Below are 21,586 nucleotides of genomic sequence, written 5' to 3' on the forward strand. Positions count from 1 at the left end.
TGGTATTTTTTGACAATATTCACTCATCATGACAGGCATTATTTCCTCTCTCAATCAGTAGAAAATATGGTTAACACCCGGTCATGCATGAAAAAAAAAATACTGTCATGTACCGTGGAACCGGTATAATTTTGAAAAATACAGTGATATAAATTTTTGGTCATACCGCCCAGCACTAACAAAATGATTATTTAAAAAAAAAAAAAAACCTAGCAGCACAATTTTATACCTTGAGGTTTAGACCCCTTTAAGGAAAACAAGAGAAAAATGTTTGTTAATCAATGGTATGTAAATATATCCACATAGTATTACTTGAAGTTTTGATAACTGTTATTAAGAGCAATAAGCTGTGAAAAAGAACTCAATGTGGTGCTCACGCTGACTGACTGACTCACACACACAGGAAGCCACCTCTCTCAGACAGCATGCAATCCCGAAATCACTTCATTCTCTTTCACGTTCTATTACGCTTGAATAGTCAAATTCAAACACAGTTATGTCAAAATACTCAGCGTGTGGAAATAGTAAACACAGTCGGTTATGTCATAAGTGAACAATCAGTTGGGTGAAAACTGGATGGTATCAATATATTGGATCTGTGTATTCAGTCTTAAGTGACAGCAGCCCAATAAACCTGTTGCTGTCTGTGTCATTAATGTTAATCTAATCAAAACGTAAAGACAAAGAGAAAATCACTCACTGCCCTTAACTGAATCACTTAGAATTATTAATAAATAAAATTCCAGTTATTTTTTTATGTGGATCGATCCAGAAATGTTTGTGAAACAATCATTATGTTGAACCGTTTTTCCCCCCTCACAATGTAAAAGACAGTTTTCCTAGGAGAGAAATCCAATCAAGATTTCATGTACCCTTCTAGTGGAAATAAATGTTAGCAAACATTGAGGAAATTTTAAGCGTATGGCACATTTTCATCTGGAAAATGACACTGGAAATGATGCAAGCCATTTGTTATACAGCAACAGAAGAGTCAAACTGAACTGGACTCAGGCTGTCGTGCTCCACCACACACAATAAAAGAAACAAGATGTAGTTTCACTTGTCACATTCACACGCGAACGCCTGCAATAGTTCAGTAAAGATTGATTTCAACAGCAGTCATAGAGGCTGCCGGAGCTCACATATGGCATTTCATTTGTGTGCGTGTAATGAAATAGTGATTCACTGTGAGATGAAGTGCCATGTTGAATCTCACAGGCAGAATGCAGAAGCATAGGCAGCTGTCTGAATATTGATCTGCAGCTTTATTAAAGCAAGAAAATGATCAGTGTCACGGAACGGGTGTGTGGAGGCAGGCAGGACGACGAGGACGACAAGGATTCCAATAATGACATTTATTGTAGACACAACAAGGCAGGTTCAGGTAGGTGAGACACACACTCGGGGTAACATTAACAATAACCGACACCAATGCTCAGACAGACAGGAACTAATATGGGGTGAATAATTAGAGGCAGACAGGTGAGCACAATGACGGTGATTAACTAATGATTAGACGGGCTAAACCAACACAAAGGGAAGAAACCACAACAAACAGTCCACAGGGGCGTTACAATCAGTTTCTGAATACAGTACAATACTGTCTTTCATTGTGCTGAGAAACTAAAGAGAGCTGCGCTTTCATCAGACATGGTGAAAGAAATGAGTTTTTGGTATTTCAGATCATTGAAATGGAGGCAGTTGAAAGACTTTGATTTGTTTATTGAATATGTTCTTGTGTCGTGTTAAAGTGATAGTATAAACAAAAATATAACTGTTATCATTTACTCACCCTCCACTTGTTCCAAACCTGTATGAGTTTCTTTCTTCTGCTGAACACAAAAGAAGATATTTTGAATAATATTGTTAACCAAATAGTTGATAGAAGCCATTGACTTCCATAATATTTTTTTTTCCATACTATGGATGTCAATGGCTGCTGTCAACTGTTGAAGGGCCTAAATCGGCAATAGACAACTGTTAGTTTGGGGGAAATTGGGAGTCAGGATCCAGTTTTGTTCTTGTTGTAGACAGTCACATGACAAGGTTTGTTTGTTGTTTATTAGATGAAACCAGTAGCTTCCACTTCATATGAATTATTCTTGATCTCTGCAACCGTCCATGCACACCTTGTTATATGAATGGTTTGGTACATTTCAAATTTCTTTTCTTCATAAAATCCACAGATTTTAACAAAGATGCACATTCATATGTGATGTGGTCTAAAAGCATATCAACTACACTTTTAATAAAAAAATGAGTGCTGTCAAATGATTAATCGCATCCAAAATAAACGTTTTTTTTTTTACATAATATATGTGTGTACTGTGTATATTTATTAAATATATACATGTATGTGTGTATATATAAATACACACATACATGTATATATTTAAGAAAAAATGTGTTGTTTATATTTTAAATATATTTATATACAATATAAATTATATGAATATAAATATATACATGTAAATATTTTCAAAATATATACTGTATGTGTGTGTATTTACATGTACATAATAAATGTACACAGTATACACACATATATTATGTAAAAACAACAACAATAAACAACTTTTATTTTGAATGCGATTAATCGCGATTAATCGTTTGATAGCATTAAAAAAATCAGTCAATTTATGTTATAATTTTAGTAATTACAACTAAAACGGAGCAACCATCTTGATTGAAAATGTATGAATGCTTATTAGACATATTAACAGAACTTATGAGCTGGTAGTTAGTGCTTCAGATGCTAAAAGATCATTAAAAAATGAACAATAATACTGAAAAGATTATGATACTACTAGTAGGCTAATTCTGCTACTAATAACAATATAAAACATGCTAGATTCTGATGAGCTGTTGGGTCATTATTCATTTGCCTAGCTCGAAATTTAGTTGCAGTTTTGAAACAGCTTCAGTTTCTCTCATACGTTAAATGTGTGTAAAGTTTTCAATAATTGAACAGATATTCTTTGACACAAACTGTTTTGTGTCACTAATGTATATCTATGTATTATTATGGTGCCGATTTACCTTCACCACAACATAAAAACAGTAAACTGTGGTTCAGTTGTATTTTCTGTCCAAGTGGGCGGTTCTTGGTTAGAATAAGCTGCGGTGTGGACCAGATTTAATGCGATAGTCATGGCTTGAAGGCCCACAGCAAAAATGAGAAGGCATCTTAAAGATCTTACTGAGGGGTTTGTGTTTGAGGAGGTGCTCAGGTCATTTGGATGGAACCTACTCTACATCTTCTACAGCTCTCTAGCTCTATAAAGCATGGACCTTGATCTTCTGCAAAGAGAGTTTGATGCCAAATTAAGCCCCTTTTCCACTAACAGGGTTCTGTTACCCAGACCAGGACTGCTTTGACCATAAAACCTGAAGGTCTTTACACAGAAACCACTGATGTCTGAAGAGTTTTGAGTAGATACTGTATTAGAAGATCAAATCATTGCAATTTTTGAAGCACAGTGGGATATTAAATAATTTGTAGGTTTTCTGACAGGAATCATGATGCTGGCAAAGAGAAGAGCCTTAAAGGTGTTTAATATATGAGAACATTTCTTTTCCTTTCAATTCATCAGGAACAATGAAACTGGAAGCTCAGTGTTGACATGAGACACGTGGCTGATTTGTTTAGCCTGAGGCAAGAGAGGTCCGAGCGCTTCATTATAGTGCTGTAAAAGTCTTTAATGTGTGTAGATGTGTATAATGTGTGTAGACCGTCAACCAACCCCTGTCAACTCACTGCTGCTGAGCATGCTGTAAAATAACTTGTATATGAAATGTCATACATGTTATATACATAGACACATCACACTACTATGTGGAGGAATATTGTCAGTTTTAGGTCAAACATGGTAACTGTATTTAACGAATGGATTGAGACACTTAACTGATCTCCTCCAGATTTGCCTTCAGGAGGTGATGTTGCTCATTTGACTAATAAAGTCAGCCAGTTCAGCTGTTCTTAAAAATAGTGTAATGGACTCTTTTGCAAAGTATCATATGTGAAGTCTGATTCATTTGAGTGAATCAGTATTTTTAGATTTACATGAACAGGTTGCAAAAAGATTCACTGATAAATGATTCACAGGCATCTTTGTGGTATTTAAATTTGTGTGATACACTTAATTTGATATGACTATTTGAATTATTTAATAATATATACATTTGATAGCAGTGTTTTTGTGTCGTGTGGTGGTTGTTTTGGTGGTAATTTAATTGACTAACTTGACAACTTCTTAATTTTGACATTAATTTTCATTTTTACACCAGACATATATATCGGTTCAAAATATTGGTTATCGGTCTACTTGATCTGTAATAATCGGTATCGGCATCGGCCTTGAAAAACACATAGGCTATCGGTCGACCCCTGTTACTACACAGAGCCGTAGTTCACTAACAAGCTACGCATACAGCTTTCATAATTGCAGAACGATATCTTCGATTTCATAATCGCACGATTAAATCGGTCTGCGATTATGAACGCGATTTTGCGTAGCACAGAACTACGGCTCTGTGTAGTAAATGCTGCTCCATCTGAAAACACGTGATGGAGATTTACTACTGATTACAGAACCGGCTTTACTGATAAGATGCGCATGACAATCGCATTCGATTAATCGTGCAGCCCTAGTAGTTATTTGTGTAATTACACTGTAACAACGGCACATTAAAATAAAGTGTGACCAAATCGGTAATCAGTATAGCGTGACAAAATGCTACACTGGTTTTGCAAAGTATCATATGTAAAGTCTGATTCATTTGAGTGAATCAGTTTGTTTAGATTTACATGAACAGGTTGCAAAAAGATTCACTGATAAGTGATTCACAGATAAATGATTCACAGGCATCTTTGTGGTATTTAAATTTGTGTGATACACTTAATTTTATATTACTATTTATTTGAATTATTTAATAATATATACATTTGATAGCAGTGTTTTTGTGTCGTGTGGTGGTTGTTCTGGTGGTAATTTAATTGACTAACTTGACAACTTACAGTTCCAAACACAACATCACACCACCATTTTTGACATACGAAACACTTTTCGAAAGCATGTTCATAAGAAAACATAATTTGCTTCATAAACAGCCCATTTTATACTGATGGATCTCGCGTAAAACCATTTTAATCTTCTTACCCATGTTCCTTGTGCTTTTGAGGGGTGGGGGGGATCTGCTTCATATGGTGACCTTTGAAACAATCAGCCATGTCTTAAGGTGAATGAGGCAGCAGTGAAAGGTTGTGTCCAGATGCCGGGTGTGAGGTTTCCTGTGGACATTGATACATTCATACATTGATCCTCAGAAACAATAGAGCTCACCTCATGCATTGTGAGGGAATTAATGAATAACATACGAATAATCTCCCTATTCATACTACATTGGTGAGCATTTGCGGTGATTTTAAATTACTTTTGCTGCACCTGTGCTGTTTCTTTGTCATAAATTAGGGGAAGAGTTTATAAAGCTCTACAGCCTGTCCTTATTGGTGAATGTTTAACTTTAGACCATTTCCAGCATATTCAGCAATAATGAGAAACTCAATGCAAAACTGGTGACAGAAATTGTAAAATACTTTTCACAGTCAAACTACTCGTACTAAAAGGTAATGAAGATATTATCATTTGAAAAATCGGATTTGTTTGTAACAAAACTAAACGTAACGTGCAACATGAAAACGTGAAAAAAATAACAGTATAGGAGATTCACTCCAAAAGCAGAATCTTGACATGGAGCAAAGAATGCTAAATTCATATAATATTAATAATAAAATTATTATATTATAGAAGTATTTGCATCAAGAGTAATGCGTTAAAACAATTTTCAACACCTAACTATTCAAACTACTTGAACGACACAGCAGATTTCGCATTTTTGGAGATTTACTACTGATTACAGAACCGGCTTTACTGATAAGATGCGCATGACAATCGCATTCGATTAATCGTGCAGCCCTAGTAGTTATTTGTGTAATTACACTGTAACAACGGCACATTAAAATAAAGTGTGACCAAATCGGTAATCAGTATAGCGTGACAAAATGCTACACTGGTTTTGCAAAGTATCATATGTAAAGTCTGATTCATTTGAGTGAATCAGTTTGTTTAGATTTACATGAACAGGTTGCAAAAAGATTCACTGATAAGTGATTCACAGATAAATGATTCACAGGCATCTTTGTGGTATTTAAATTTGTGTGATACACTTAATTTTATATTACTATTTATTTGAATTATTTAATAATATATACATTTGATAGCAGTGTTTTTGTGTCGTGTGGTGGTTGTTCTGGTGGTAATTTAATTGACTAACTTGACAACTTACAGTTCCAAACACAACATCACACCACCATTTTTGACATACGAAACACTTTTCGAAAGCATGTTCATAAGAAAACATAATTTGCTTCATAAACAGCCCATTTTATACTGATGGATCTCGCGTAAAACCATTTTAATCTTCTTACCCATGTTCCTTGTGCTTTTGAGGGGTGGGGGGGATCTGCTTCATATGGTGACCTTTGAAACAATCAGCCATGTCTTAAGGTGAATGAGGCAGCAGTGAAAGGTTGTGTCCAGATGCCGGGTGTGAGGTTTCCTGTGGACATTGATACATTCATACATTGATCCTCAGAAACAATAGAGCTCACCTCATGCATTGTGAGGGAATTAATGAATAACATACGAATAATCTCCCTATTCACACTACATTGGTGAGCATTTGCGGTGATTTTAAATTACTTTTGCTGCACCTGTGCTGTTTCTTTGTCATAAATTAGGGGAAGAGTTTATAAAGCTCTACAGCCTGTCCTTATTGGTGAATGTTTAACTTTAGACCATTTCCAGCATATTCAGCAATAATGAGAAACTCAATGCAAAACTGGTGACAGAAATTGTAAAATACTTTTCACAGTCAAACTACTCGTACTAAAAGGTAATGAAGATATTATCATTTGAAAAATCGGATTTGTTTGTAACAAAACTAAACGTAACGTGCAACATGAAAACGTGAAAAAAATAACAGTATAGGAGATTCACTCCAAAAGCAGAATCTTGACATGGAGCAAAGAATGCTAAATTCATATAATATTAATAATAAAATTATTATATTATAGAAGTATTTGCATCAAGAGTAATGCGTTAAAACAATTTTCAACACCTAACTATTCAAACTACTTGAACGACACAGCAGATTTCGCATTTTTATTTTGTTGATTTAACAACCTAGTGACAATGCTGTGCATTTAACAGGAAACTGACAAAAAATTGAACACCAAAACTGTGATGTTAAAGTTTAGATACTATGTGATCTAAGAATACATTGGCTACTTACAGCCACGTCAGCAAGCAACAACGACTGTATTTCATTCATTATATTGTTAACCCATTTCACCACACAAAAAATAAAAATAAAGTGAGTGTGCACCCTGATGTGTTTCTACTGCATTAACATTTGTTCGATGTGCAGATCTGAGTGGATTTTGTAAAACAAATCAAGAATTTATTTCTGAACCTCTCCATCCTCTCCCTTATATCTCTTACACCTTATTCCTTATTAACATGGTCATCGTTGTGTCACGGGTAATTGTACGTTTGAGTGCAAACGATCTTTCCTTCAGTTTTGCAGCTTTGACTGTGACTGAAAAAAATCTTGATGGTGTGTCTTGCCCAAACACATCACACTGCAGAAGTAATGTGATTCTTCAGTCATAAACTGAATATACATTTATGAATATACGTGTCAGTCAGGGTTTATTGGCTGTAGGTGCTCACATGTGAAGAACATATTGAAAATGCTTCTTTACAGATAGATGGCCTCTGAATATGAAAAGCTGAATATGAAAGACCTGTCTCTCCCTTTCTCATGCTCCCTTCCCCCTCACAGTCCTCAGAAAACCATAAAAGCAGTTCAGAAATGAGAACAGGAATGGAATATGAAATATTCAGAGCGCTTATAGTGTGAACAGTGCTGATCGGAGCAAAAGAAGGCTTCTGTGTGTGGGGCGATGATGACACTTTCTCATGCACCGTCAGATTGTATAATCCACACTGTCAAAAATCGATTTAGTCTTGTTTTCCAGTAAAATATTTAAGTATCCTTAAAACAAGATACATTTAATGGAAGTGGAATTATGTAACATGGTAAGATTTGTTATCAGAAAATATTTCTTTTAATATATTATATATATTAGGGATATGCCGGTATCAAATTTTCATGTTGCGATTAATTGCTAATGCTTTTATCACGGTATACGGTGTTATCACGGTATTGAAATTTAGTTTTTAAAAAAAGTGCTGTCATAATACAGTATAAAAGGTTTAATAACATTTTTCTTATAACAAAAATAACTGAACATTTAGCAATAAAGCAATCATGTTTATAAAATGTATACATTTTAGAAGCATTAATATTAATTATTATAATAGTTTTTTTTGTTATAATCATTAACCTTAAAGAACTTTAGTTTATGATTCATGCTTAAAGCTTGTACTTGTTTTCCTAGAATTCCTAAAAACAAGATACATTTCATTGTATAGCAAAGCTGTTGAATTAACTTCAAGATAATTTGAAAATAGCACATATATGAAGTTTAGAGCACAAACAAGAATCAAAGCAGCCTCGCATTTTATATTTCATCTCTTCATTATGTACGAGCTGCTTGTGTGCTGGAAATTGGGCGAATACTTTGATTATTCGTGATAATTAGCATGCCTGTACGCAACTGACATGAATGGCACTGGTTCAAAAAGAAAACTCCTGTTAGATCTACCATTAAAGTTTTAATCCAGTGCAGAGGTCTTAAGGTTATCAGTGTTTTCAGGGTTAATGACCCGTTGCTGTTTGTGTGTTTTGTGCGACAGAAGCTCGCCGTCAGAAGTTGTCCTGTGGGGACAGCCGCCAAACCCCTCGCCTTCATCAAGCCGCCCAGCCAGAGCATCGCCATCTCTGTGGTGCCAGCAAAGACTCCCGTTTCCATGGTGACGGCACACATTAATGGACAAAAGGCGTTGAGTTGATAATTTGAAAATAGCACATATATGAAGTTTATACATAAAAATGCCATGCTCGACTCTACACAACACACACTTGAAATTGAATGCTGCTCTACTTTCTGCTTTTAAAGACTGTTTGATCACCTGCTGTATTATTTCCCACGGTAAATGAGAGGAAATGGAAGAAGACTTTGAACAACAAATAAACACACTTGCATTAAAGTACACGCTTAAATCCGAGTCCCTGAACTTGAGCTGATGCAAGAGCACAAACAAGAATCAAAGCAGCCTCGCATTTTATATTTCATCTCTTCATTATGTACGAGCTGCTTGTGTGCTGGAAATTGGGCGAATACTTTGATTATTCGTGATAATTAGCATGCCTGTACGCAACTGACATGAATGGCACTGGTTCAAAAAGAAAACTCCTGTTAGATCTACCATTAAAGTTTTAATCCAGTGCAGAGGTCTTAAGGTTATCAGTGTTTTCAGGGTTAATGACCCGTTGCTGTTTGTGTGTTTTGTGCGACAGAAGCTCGCCGTCAGAAGTTGTCCTGTGGGGACAGCCGCCAAACCCCTCGCCTTCATCAAGCCGCCCAGCCAGAGCATCGCCATCTCTGTGGTGCCAGCAAAGACTCCCGTTTCCATGGTGACGGCACACATTAATGGACAAAAGGCGTTGAGTTCTGAGACGCTCCAGACGTCCCCCATCAACCTCCAAACACCCGCCGGACAGCACATCAGCCGCTCACAGGTACAACTACACAACACTATACTAACATCAGCCAGCCACAGGTACAATAAATCCATCCACACATATATAGTACAGCGTTCTGAAATACTTTAGCGTGAAAAAGGAACAGACCCTCCACCTCACGAAATTATTATGGTAATGCACAGCATCATGCAGTGACAGATGATACATTCAGCCATGTGGCCTTCTTTATGTTGGTCAGTTCTGCCTGGAAGTACTGTACCCTTGTATAAAGTGTGCACTTAAGTCAGAGTAGATGACATGTAATTTGACACAACTGAAAGTTGAGCTATGACTTTTCAAAATTGCACTTTTGTGTTTTGTGTGTTGGTCATTCATCTGTCCACAAACTAGGGCTGCACTAGGGCTATTTATTATTAATAATAATACTTTACAGAAAACTTTTATTTTATGGAAAACTGCAGGTGATCTGTTAACATGGAGGGGCCTATAACTATAAACCATAAGAAAGGTCTAATGGCCGTTTCACATTGAGCGCGATGCGAAAAAGCGCGGCGAATCGCCAGCGAAACGATTGATCGCCTTCTGCTAATTCAATCTTGCACGCTAGGTGGCGCTGACTAACAATGCATTTTTCCTCAGATATGTATTTCGTATATGGATAAACATCGTAGGCTGTTCAATATACAGCATTAAATTAAGATAAATAAAGTTTGGTTCTACACAAGAATATCTATAATGCTTACAAGAATACATCCTAAAATATAATTAGAGGTACAATTAGCTTCAAGCTACACTTGAAAATGTATGTAATTATTAATGTCATTTGTCACAAAAACAGACAGTGCTCTCCAGATCACATAATTCAGTGGAGAATTAATAGAAATTATATTAAGAACATGTGAGAATAAATCTGTTCTCAGATACCAATGATAACAAGAACTCGGCATCCACTATCGGAATAGCCTACTCTTCTTCGGTGTTTGTTTACACTGGTTTTCGAAACAGCGCCACCACTCTCGCCTTTTTGTGCAAGAGCTGCTGCTCCGGGCAAGTGATCTTAGCTCAAATCTAATTGGATGGCCCATTTCATCGTGGAGCGATGGGGAAAAAAATCGACACACGGGACGAATAAAAAAATCCTTGCTTTTTTGCGCCGTGAATGTTTGCGCCTAGTGTGAATAGCCCCATAGGGATCTATTGTTTCGATTCGAAAGCGTCATCGTGCCCAACATTCGCGCTGAATTTTCGTGTTCAGTGGGAAAAGGCATTAATGTTTTGTTATAAAATATTATATTATTATGAACTAGACCTATATGACAACAATTTCTTACTTTTTGTCAGGAGGTCAGGCATCCATGTCTTAAATATGAAATGTGAACCTCTTGTACATCCACTTAGAAAAAAAATTCTGTACACTTCTCAGAATCATCTTCTAAACGTCCCTTTTCATCCAAAAGTATGATCATTTGGATTCTCTCATGTTTATTTCAAATTTCTTTCGAGAGAAATTTAATTTTTCCTATTTTTACCCAAAATAGGTCAGTGTGAGCATTATTGAGTGCTAAACATGTAAAATTTCATTTATACTGGAAGCTGGAAGGTGCCTCACAGAAGTAATATATCTTCTGACGTTCCAGGAGATCCCTTATATGGATGAAGGCATTGAGCTATCACTGTAGCTAAATTAAAAGTAAAGAGAAACGCTTTGATTAAACATGAAGACAATAAACACACAGTCTCAGCAATATATGGTTTACTTATACATGGCTCTCTTTTTTGGAAAACGGGTTATTAAATACTTCTCATAACAAGTTTGGGAAGATGTTTGGCGTGTGTTGTTGAAAATTGCAGCAAGGTATGACTGTATTACGAGTATTGTTCTTCACTCACTTACTCACAGTACTGTCTTGCCTTGTGTTGTTGGTTGTATTATGCTCAGCCAACAAAACATTAAACGTGTTTGTCCACAAACTCCTACAAACAAAAAATCTATATATTTTCAGTGATTTATTTGCTTAGAGACTCAAAGTGTGTATCTTCTGACGTTCCAGGAGATCCCTTATATGGATGAAGGCATTGAGCTATCGCTGTAGCTAAATTAAAAGTAAAGAGAAACGCTTTGATTAAACATGAAGACAATAAACACACAGTCTCAGCAATATATGGTTTACTTATACATGGCTCTCTTTTTTGGAAAACGGGTTATTAAATACTTCTCATAACAAGTTTGGGAAGATGTTTGGCGTGTGTTGTTGAAAATTGCAGCAAGGTATGACTGTATTACGAGTATTGTTCTTCACTCACTTACTCACAGTACTGTCTTGCCTTGTGTTGTTGGTTGTATTATGCTCAGCCAACAAAACATTAAACGTGTTTGTCCACAAACTTCTACAAACAAAAAATCTATATATTTTCAGTGATTTATTTGCTTAGAGACTCAAAGTGCAGTATTGCGACACATTGTACTTTTGCTGCTCACACTTATAAAAACAGTCAACCATAAGAACACTGAAATAATCTGTTCACAAACTTCTGTAAACAAAACAATATTTTCGTTGTTTGGGTGAACAGGTACAATGTTCCAACCTATTTTACAGTCACCCGTTGCCTCATTGTTTATATCAGATGAAAAATATTGCCTGCTCTGGTTGGAGTGTGTCCTGGTGCAGGTCTTCATAAATAATAGCAAAGACCTTCCCAACAGAAAAGACTCTTTATTCGCATGAGTAGTCACCCCCTCCACTGCTTCTTTCACTCTTCCTCCCCCCACTCTCTCCCTTCCCCCTCCTTCATGCTGGAACGCTGGGATTGTTTTACTGCCTTTTATGGCTGTATTGTTTGGGAGAGTGAAGCTGTTTTCAGCTCTCCCAGCTGCCCACTGATTCAAACCCTAAAACACCCATCAGACTGGAGGAGGAGAACCAATCACAGCCTTTTTGTTTTGTTGATGAATACGGGAGGGGGGAGACATCTCAGACCACCTGGCCAGTCATTTGGAGCCGGATAATACGTGGATTGTGGTCCGGTGTGGATGCACATACTAACAGCATCATTTCAGCACACATGTACCATATGAAGCAGTTTTACAAGCTACAAAAACAACAAGGATAAAACATCCAATAGTTGTAGTTGGTGAGGATTTTTAATGTTTTGTTATAAGAATTAGCAACATTTTTACCAAAGTTTATATGATTGGACTTACACATCGCCAGTGAACAGTGTAGCGTAATTGTTGAGAGTCTTTTGAATGATATACCTTTTTTAAGGACGAAATAGATTAGACAAGTATACAGCAAATTTAAAACTAATTTGTAAAGAATATCTTTTTTTTTTTTTTTTAAGTTTGTAGAACTGGATAGTAAAAGCATGCAGGGAATGTAATATTTGTAAATGTTAGAATGTTAAAAAGATCAAATAGCTTGTCAAAATGAAGAATTTGATGGTAAAAGCATTTAATCAAATATCTATGTTTGAATGTTAGATCTAGAATGATAGATCAAATTATGTATAGTTTGAACGGATGAAACAAGCCAGGATTTCCTGTAGCCCAGACAGTAGTACATGTTCACTATCAAATATCAAGGTTAAAAGTTCAATTCCGAGGGAAAGCAAGAAATGTATACCTTGAATGCAATGTAAGATGATTTGGATAATAGCATCTGCTGCATAAATGTAAATTAAAAGCACACAGTAAATGTTCACAGATTTAAAAACATCACTACAGCATTTTTATTTCAAAACAATTTGTATATAACAAAGCTGGAGTGTTATAACTTAATCTTATTATTAGGGTTTCTTTTCCTATTATTCGCCTGTAAAACAATGTATGAATAATATGTACGTGTATTATTAAATTAGACCTAAAAACATGCATGTAATAGCATGATTATTAGTGTCCATGTGCAAATGAGATGAACAATGTTGCTTCAGGAGGCAACATGTATTTCAACACAGGAAACACAAAAGAGGAATATTAGGCAACAGATTGAGCTCAGAGATTGGGTTCATTATTTACCAAGTCCATAAAAATGGAGTCCAGCAGCACATCTTTCAGAAAGGTAGTTCTTCTGTCTGCTTATTTACAACCTCCACCTGATGTCTTTACTTTTGTTAGGCAGCAGTCAGAAGTATTTCTCTGCTGTTTCCCAGCGATGTCAATGTCAAACAAAAGAGACTTATTTCGAGTGGAAATTCTTGATGTTGGTTTCCAGGAATCAATTGAATAGATTTAATTACCATTGTTGAAACATACAATTTTGTGACTCAAAAAATGGCATAAAATCACTTGTTCATTAGGTGCTTTTAAAGTCTGCCAGAGTAAGACAGAGTTATTTCCCTCCCTGTTCTAATTTCTATTATTCTGGTCAATGTTTGTGAGCACTTCTCATTTTATCGCCTCCTTAAGATAAGACTTGCTGTATTCCTCATTTTTAGGTCGCTTTGGATAAAAGCTTCTGCTAAATGAATACATGTAAATGTTAATCTTTATTATTTTTTTCAGGGTAATGAATATTGTGTACAAATATGAATTATTTATTAATATCATAAATATTTGGCCAGTCACAACATAACAATTTACAACCTGAAATAACCTTGCTTTGTCATAAAAAAGTAAAAATTATGTATTTGACCTTGACACACAGTCATAAGAAGGGGTGAGCAACTCAAGCCCTCGACGTCCACTATTTTGCATTGTCTAGGTCCAACAATAATAAAACGGTTTAAAAAACTTCACCAAAATCTTCAGGATTACTTGAAAATAACTGTCAGGTGTTTGATTGGGCTTGGATCTAAACTATGCAGGTCCTAAACTCTGCCCATGAGGGTCCTCTATGGTTTTTATGGGGGTTTTTGTTTGTTTGTTTTTGCCTGTTGGTTGCACCATGTGACTTTGATTTGACATGCTTAAATATGAAATTATACAAATTTTAATAATGCAAAATATCAGAAGCGTAAACAAGGTTTTCTTATGAAAGTGTATTTTAAGTCATTTTATATATTAATTATATTTTTTATCTATATTTTTAAATAAATTAATAGATAGGGACAAGGAAAGAGCATCTTATTTCACTGTAAAATATTTTAACCATGAAAAGTTTTATGTTTGTTTCACTGCACTGCATTCAAGTTTTTTTTTTTTTATGTAAACATGTCCTAGATGGCAGTCTTTAACCATTTTGCCACATCTCGCTCACCTCACGCATGAACACTGTCTTTAAGATGCTGTGTCGAATTTAAAGTTCAAATTTAAAACCCGTGTCAAAACCCTGCCGTCTTTTCCATTCATCAGTGTTAGAAAATGTTTTGACATGATCTGCAGCTTTGACGCTTCCAGTTGTATCTAGTGTAGTCTTACAGAGGAGCCACCTAAATGGAGATGGGCTCTGTGCCGATGTTTATGCCCAGCTGATAAGTCAGCATTGGGGTGCTGTGCTACAAACAGCCACAGTAGCACACTCCGGTCCAAAAAGCATCACTAATAACTCCCACACACCAGTGACACAGCAAGTGTCAAGTGTTAATTGAATTGCACAGCGTCTACATGTGTGGAGAGAAAAGCACAGGGTTGTTCTGATGACACATTTTGATTGCTTCATTTCATTTCCAAAATATTATTACTATCCTGGTTCAGTTAACATGTAAGGTTATGTTTTTTTTATTTAATACTGTGAAATAATAGATGTTAGTTTAATGTTACCTTTTTAAGGTTGGTTGTTTATCTGTCTCCATGGTTGAAGTCAACTGTCCTTTTCAGTAGAGGAAGGAAAAACAAATATAATGTATATGCTTTGGGTCCAACTGTATCGAGATAAATGTCACTGTAGTTTTCCCTCTCTGCCTATAAAACACTCATCCGTAAGTGTAATTTCCTCTTAGGCCAAACTGCTGAAGATAGTGGCTTTATTAACTGTAGTATTTTAACTGCTCACAGCGCCTCCATGTGGTGTTTTCTGGTATTGGACCACTAGTGAGAGAGGATATACAAGTCATTTTTTTAATGTGACATTATTATCATAAGAACTTCTGTGTTAAGAGCTATTTAGGTTTTGTCATGCACAGTTTTTTGGTTATTTCTTTTTATATTGCTTGTAATGTGAGAAAAGTAGTGAACTAATATTCTGTCATATAACTGTTTTCTGTAGATATTTTAGCAGCTGAACAAGGAAAAACGTGTTTATAACAATATAACAAACAACAATATATACATTTTTACTACATAATTTTGCTAAAAATGCTATGAGAAGACTTGCATTTTTTATTGATTGATGAATTGTAGAATCTGAATTTTCTTGAATTAATTTGGTGGTACGTTTTGAACTCGTAACAAAGCTTAATATCTTCTATGGTGTTGCTTGACATCTAAATTAATCTTAAAGATTTTAAGTTATTTTACTGGAAAACAAGCAAAATACTTAAAAATACTTAGTAAAAGTGTTTTGTTTTCATAACATTAAGACATATAAGGCCACACAGAATGTTTCATACAGTATAATAAAAATGTTTAGTGATTTAATGAAAATGTTTAGTAATGTTTAACGTCAGTGATTACAGCAGTTGTTTAAACAGCCATAAGATTTATGACAACTCACGCTTGTGCCATTCCAAACCTAAATGACTTTATTTCTTTTGTGGACCCCAAAAATAGACTATTGCATTTGAAATGTTCTGATAAACAGCTAAAAATAGGTGCTTCAGTTTACCATTACAAAGCATAATGGGGCTCCAGGCCAGAATAAGCTTTATAGCTTCTGACTGTTCATAAACTCCTGCTGGAAATGTTTCAGTCTTGTTCCTCTATCATTGTGTGAGGAGTCTTTTACACTCATTTCACTCCTACACATGTCTAATCAGGCCTCTGAATCCTCAAACGGTCCGTGACGTTCCAGGAAAGAGCAGAATTGTTAGCGTTCACCTGACATTTCGTTCTTATGGCAGCTGCAGGGGCTGATGGGTAATTCACTGCAGGCCTGCTGTTTAATTCAGTACTTTCACAAACTACAAGCTGAATGCCGCAGCTCAAGGTTACTGCTGTCGCTCTCTCTCTCTCTCTGCTGGGATTCAGCAATTACTAAAATCACAGCCCTGACGGAGCAAGACATTTCATCCGGACCGTTGTCATGGGAACAGGCCGCAGGCTGCCCCACCTCCTCATGTCGGTTCGCTACTGCACAGTAGACTGAGATGAGTGACTGAGAGGGATTTTAAAGCAGTACGTCTCAAACTCTTTTGTCTTGTATTCTTCTGGTTATATAAGACCCCTGTGACAGCAGGACATGAAGTGCAAAATCGGTGCTCACTGTGGCCATGGATGACATTACAGTGTCTACAGCAAACTAAAGCTTTAGAAGCAAATTTAATATTTAGAGTGTATTTATAATGCTATTATATATGGCTGAGGGGTTAAATCTCCACAAGAGTCCTTATTAGTCCTTATTTAAGCAATATGGTACTCAGGGTCTTTATAAAACATTAAAATACAAAACTAAATGAATAAATTATTAAAATAAAAAAATGAAGTGACATTACAGAGCTCAAACTTCTCGTCTTTATTCATCAGTCAACATGTGATTACAAGTGATTACTGCGAACTTAACATGTTAAAATGTTAAGTTAAAACTAGTGCTGTCAAACGATTAATCGCGATTAATCGCATCCAAAATAAACGTTTTTGTTTACATAATATCTGAGTGTGTACTGTGTATATTTATTATGTATATATAAATACAAACACATGCATGTATATATTTAAGAAAAATATGTTGTTTATATATTAAATCATGTGGGGTAAACAACATGTGAATAGAGTAATATGTCTGAATTAAGATTATTCATTAAGCAGTAGGCAAAAAGTACCCAGATGACATACTGAAGTTTAAAGTGAGAATCTCTATTACATCATACTCTATTTTTGACTGCCACTGTAGACATCAGCGGCAGATAACTATGAACTTATGCTAGTTACTTCTGTGATTATTTGAATGTTATGCTAGTTACTTCTGTGATTATTTGAATGTTTGTATCATAAAAAGAGAATATATTGAATGGTTGACCGTTTCTAATGCAGTTTCATATGCAGATTTGAATTTTCAAATGACACCAGTGTGATCATGTTTCAGAGGATTAATGAATCAGTCAAACTTGTACAAATTAGTATAAAGAAATAACTGTCCAGATCAATCGTCCAACCCTCTGATCCACTGATTTATTCTTACCAATAAATAAGTTAAACTACCTCACTAAAACATAAGTCATCACCTGAATCACCACTTAATGACTGACTCAAAATGAGCCATGAAATGAGTCAATCCCAAGAGCATGTTTGTGCACCAGTTTTTGTTTCAATTCACTGAAAAGCACAATTAGAAGAACCACTTCATGAAAATGAATCTGGCTCTTCTGTTCTGTTTGGCTGTTTAGCATGAGCAGTAGATGAAGTAACTACGTAATTATGTATGTTTTTCATCATTCTGTCCTCCTAACCTCTGAAATGATTGCTATTCCTGTCTCATCATATGTTTGGTTTCTGTCTGACAGATGTTGGGAGCCCTCACCGCGATCCCAATAAAGGTGCCTCACATCAGCTCTCTGCAGTGGCTGGCAGGACACTCACCCAGTGTGCTACCTCAGGTAATACACAACATTAGAAAAACACTCAAACCTGTATTCATGAAACCTTATTATTTACAAAAAAAATTTCATAGAAGGCACTTTTAAAACATGTCAAAGACACAGCAAGCGTAGATAATCCACTGTAGTGACCCCTAACAGGAGCAGCTTAAAGTGAGAATGAGAGAGATTCATAGCGGACTATTTTATTTATTTTATTGCTTTTTATCACTACTTTATTCTTTCCTTTAAGAGAGTTTCATTTTTTGTAATTATTGAATAAATTAATGAACTTGAGTAGTTGACATATAGTATCCTTTTCATCAACAAAGACTTGATTAAAATTTAAGGTAGTGTATGTCTTAAAGTAATAGTTCACCCAGTAATTAAAATTTGTTGTTAATTTAGTCACCCTCAGGTAATGTATTTTCTTCAGTAGGACAGTATAGAAGATTGAAACCTTAGTTTTTGGTGATTCATAAAATGCAAGTTGATGGCTACCATCACTTTGAGAATCAAAAAAGAATATACTGCCAAAACAAAATTAATACCCGTGGTTCCTGACATTATATTGAGGTCTTATGAAGTGAAACGATTGTCTGTGCTAGAAATTGAACATTATTTTCAACTTTATTACCTGTAATCCATAGCTTCAGACAAAGAGGAAAGTTTTTTTCTGCAAACTGGTTCTTTTGGACAGTTCATTCTAATGAACTGGTTTAGATAACCATTTCACCAGCTTGTTCATGTAATCATGTAATTAAGTCACGTATACACAGTAGTGGTCGACCGATATTTATTTATTTTTTTTACAGCCGATGCCGATATCTTGGCAAGCAGGGTGGCCGATGGCTGATATAAAGCCGATATAATTTTATTTATTTTAACTGATATTTGAGAAATTTGAAATCATTTGAAAATGGATTAAAAAATAATTATGTTAAATAAACATACTTATACTTTAGATGACAAAGTATATCACAAATAAATAAATATTTAATAAAAATATAATTAAAAAGGAAGTAAACACTGTAACCAACAGGGCACTCAGTATTCTGGGAAGTTTGTGTGCATTGGGTTCTTGGTGTGAACGGGGCTTAAGTCTGCAAGGTTTGCGAAATTAAATGTTCGTTAGTCATTCAAAGATTTGTTTAAATGATATAAATGCATATTTGCTGAATGCTGACGGCAAACAAGAAAGTATTATAATATGTGCCTTTCTATTACTAATAATATTAAAGCAATCGTTATAATATTTTTGTATACATTTTAATTCCTTTGTTTAACAGTTCTATCTGATTATTAGATAGACTTCTATCTATATTAGACAGAACTGAATGACGACAGCGAACAAGAGGGAGAATGTGAGCACTGTGTGTTCAGGTGCTGCCATTCTCGGCGCCGTCAAAATAAAAGTCGAACGCATTGGCCAAACAGAAAAACTTATCGGCCGATGCCGATATTTGAAAAATGCCAAATATTGGCCGATATATCGGCCTTGGCGATATATCGGTCGACCACTAATACACAGTTATGTTATTAAAGCACCCAATAATGATGTGAAACGCATATGTTTTACATGTCTAAAACATAGTGAATAAACTGGTTTTAATCAACTCACCTTTTTACATAAACACTATAAAAACTTTCATATCGCCCCTTTATTCAAGTGCTCGGTTCACGCATGCTTTTATAACTGCTCATCAGTTCTTTGGTCCCCAATGTTTCCTCAGTTGAGTGTTCTTCTGGAATAACTGAATAAGTTGGCAAAAACATTCTTGGATCATATACGGACGTATATTGGCTTATTTTGCAAATTATTTTTGACTGATTTGTAGTTTCTTCCACAGACTGATTGTTTCCCTTCATAAGACCTCAATATATTGTCAGGATCCATAGGTATTGATTTTGTGTTGCCTGTATATGCTTTTTTTGACTCTAAAATGAACATGAATCACCAAAAATCGTGGTTTCAGCTAAAAATCTTCTTTACCGTTCTACTGAAGAAAAAAGTCATCTATATCTTAATGGATGGAACTTGCTCTATAAATAACGATTGCAGGGGTAAAATTCCTCCATCATCAGCTTTGTAGAGTAATGGAAAAATGCATTTGAAATGACACAAGTGAAAATAAACAGAAAACTTTGTGCTCACATAGAATTTTATACACAAACTATTAATTTATGACATAAACATCTGAGATTTATTTAATAAAGAGATCATAAACAAGCCAAACTTCATCCAAAATAACCTGCAACTAAGCAAATGTCAATCAAAAGCTGACAGAAACTTGACCTGAAAGATTGAATGATTTTGTTTAAGAGATCAAAATATTTGAAGCCAAAGCCAAGAACCATCTGCTGCTTAGGAAAATAAACTTTGTGTTCTGTGTCTTTTTAGGTCAGGCCAAAGACTCTCATTCCAGACAGCCTTCCCCACAGCCCATGCCGAGAGCAGCAGTCCGGTCAAACGCTGGCCGTGCTGCAGGGCATGGCTGTGGTCAGCCCAAAGAGCCAAGGCGCATCTTTGCCAACTGCCAACAGCACCTTCAGTCACAAGAGACTGTCCAACGGGCAGGAAGAGAGTTCCTCTTTGCCCTCGTCTGCGCCGAGCACGTCCACAGCCTCCGCAAGTCCAGGGGTGGCTTACGCCATCATCTCAGCAGCCTCGCCTGCAGCCCATGGGGTGTCAGGTGTAACCGAGGCCATTAAGGTGCAACCGCTGATTTTCAGCCCTGACAGCAAGGTCAGAAGATCTTTCATCACCTACTTACCTAATAAACATGCTGCTCTGCTTGCTGAATTAGTTTTCAACTTGCATGATGCCGTTAGTGTCACACTGTGGCAAATGCTAATTAGATGCACATTATCTGTTCAGTTGATTTAAAGGGTTAGTTCACCCCTTTCAGCCCTGCAAGGTCAGAAGATCTTTCATCACCTACTTACCTAATAAACATGCTGCTCTGCTTGCTGAATTAGTTTTCAACTTGCATGATGCCGTTAGTGTCACACTGTGGCAAATGCTAATTAGATGCACATTATCTGTTCAGTTGATTTAAAGGGTTAGTTCACCCAAAAAAATGAAAATTAGCCCATAAATTACTCACCCTCAAGTCATCCTAGGTGTATATGACTTTCTTCTTTCAGACGAATCCAGTCGGAGGTATATTAAAAATTGTATTTGATCTTTCAAGCTGTTTCATGGCACTCAGTGGGTGTTGCATGCATCCGTCCAAAAGAAGTTAAA

General features: G+C 35.8%; 1 protein-coding gene across 3 annotated transcripts in view; it reads left to right on the forward strand.

The window, feature by feature from the left end:
• Positions 1-21,586, forward strand: part of phf21b (PHD finger protein 21B) — a 70,866-nt gene that overhangs the window by 34,937 nt on the left and 14,343 nt on the right. For all 3 annotated transcript variants that reach the window (XM_016557746.1, XM_016557732.1, XM_016557740.1), the window contains exons 2-5: positions 8,883-9,026; positions 9,691-9,768; positions 18,268-18,360; positions 20,741-21,085. In XM_016557746.1, the coding sequence (XP_016413232.1) occupies positions 8,997-9,026; positions 9,691-9,768; positions 18,268-18,360; positions 20,741-21,085 (546 nt within the window). In that variant the 5' untranslated portion in view covers positions 8,883-8,996. The remainder of the gene's footprint in view (positions 1-8,882; positions 9,027-9,690; positions 9,769-18,267; positions 18,361-20,740; positions 21,086-21,586) is intronic.

Source organism: Sinocyclocheilus rhinocerous, unplaced genomic scaffold (assembly GCF_001515625.1).
Source record: "Sinocyclocheilus rhinocerous isolate Xijiao unplaced genomic scaffold, SAMN03320098_v1.1 scaffold1784, whole genome shotgun sequence".
Taxonomy (NCBI): domain Eukaryota; kingdom Metazoa; phylum Chordata; class Actinopteri; order Cypriniformes; family Cyprinidae; genus Sinocyclocheilus; species Sinocyclocheilus rhinocerous.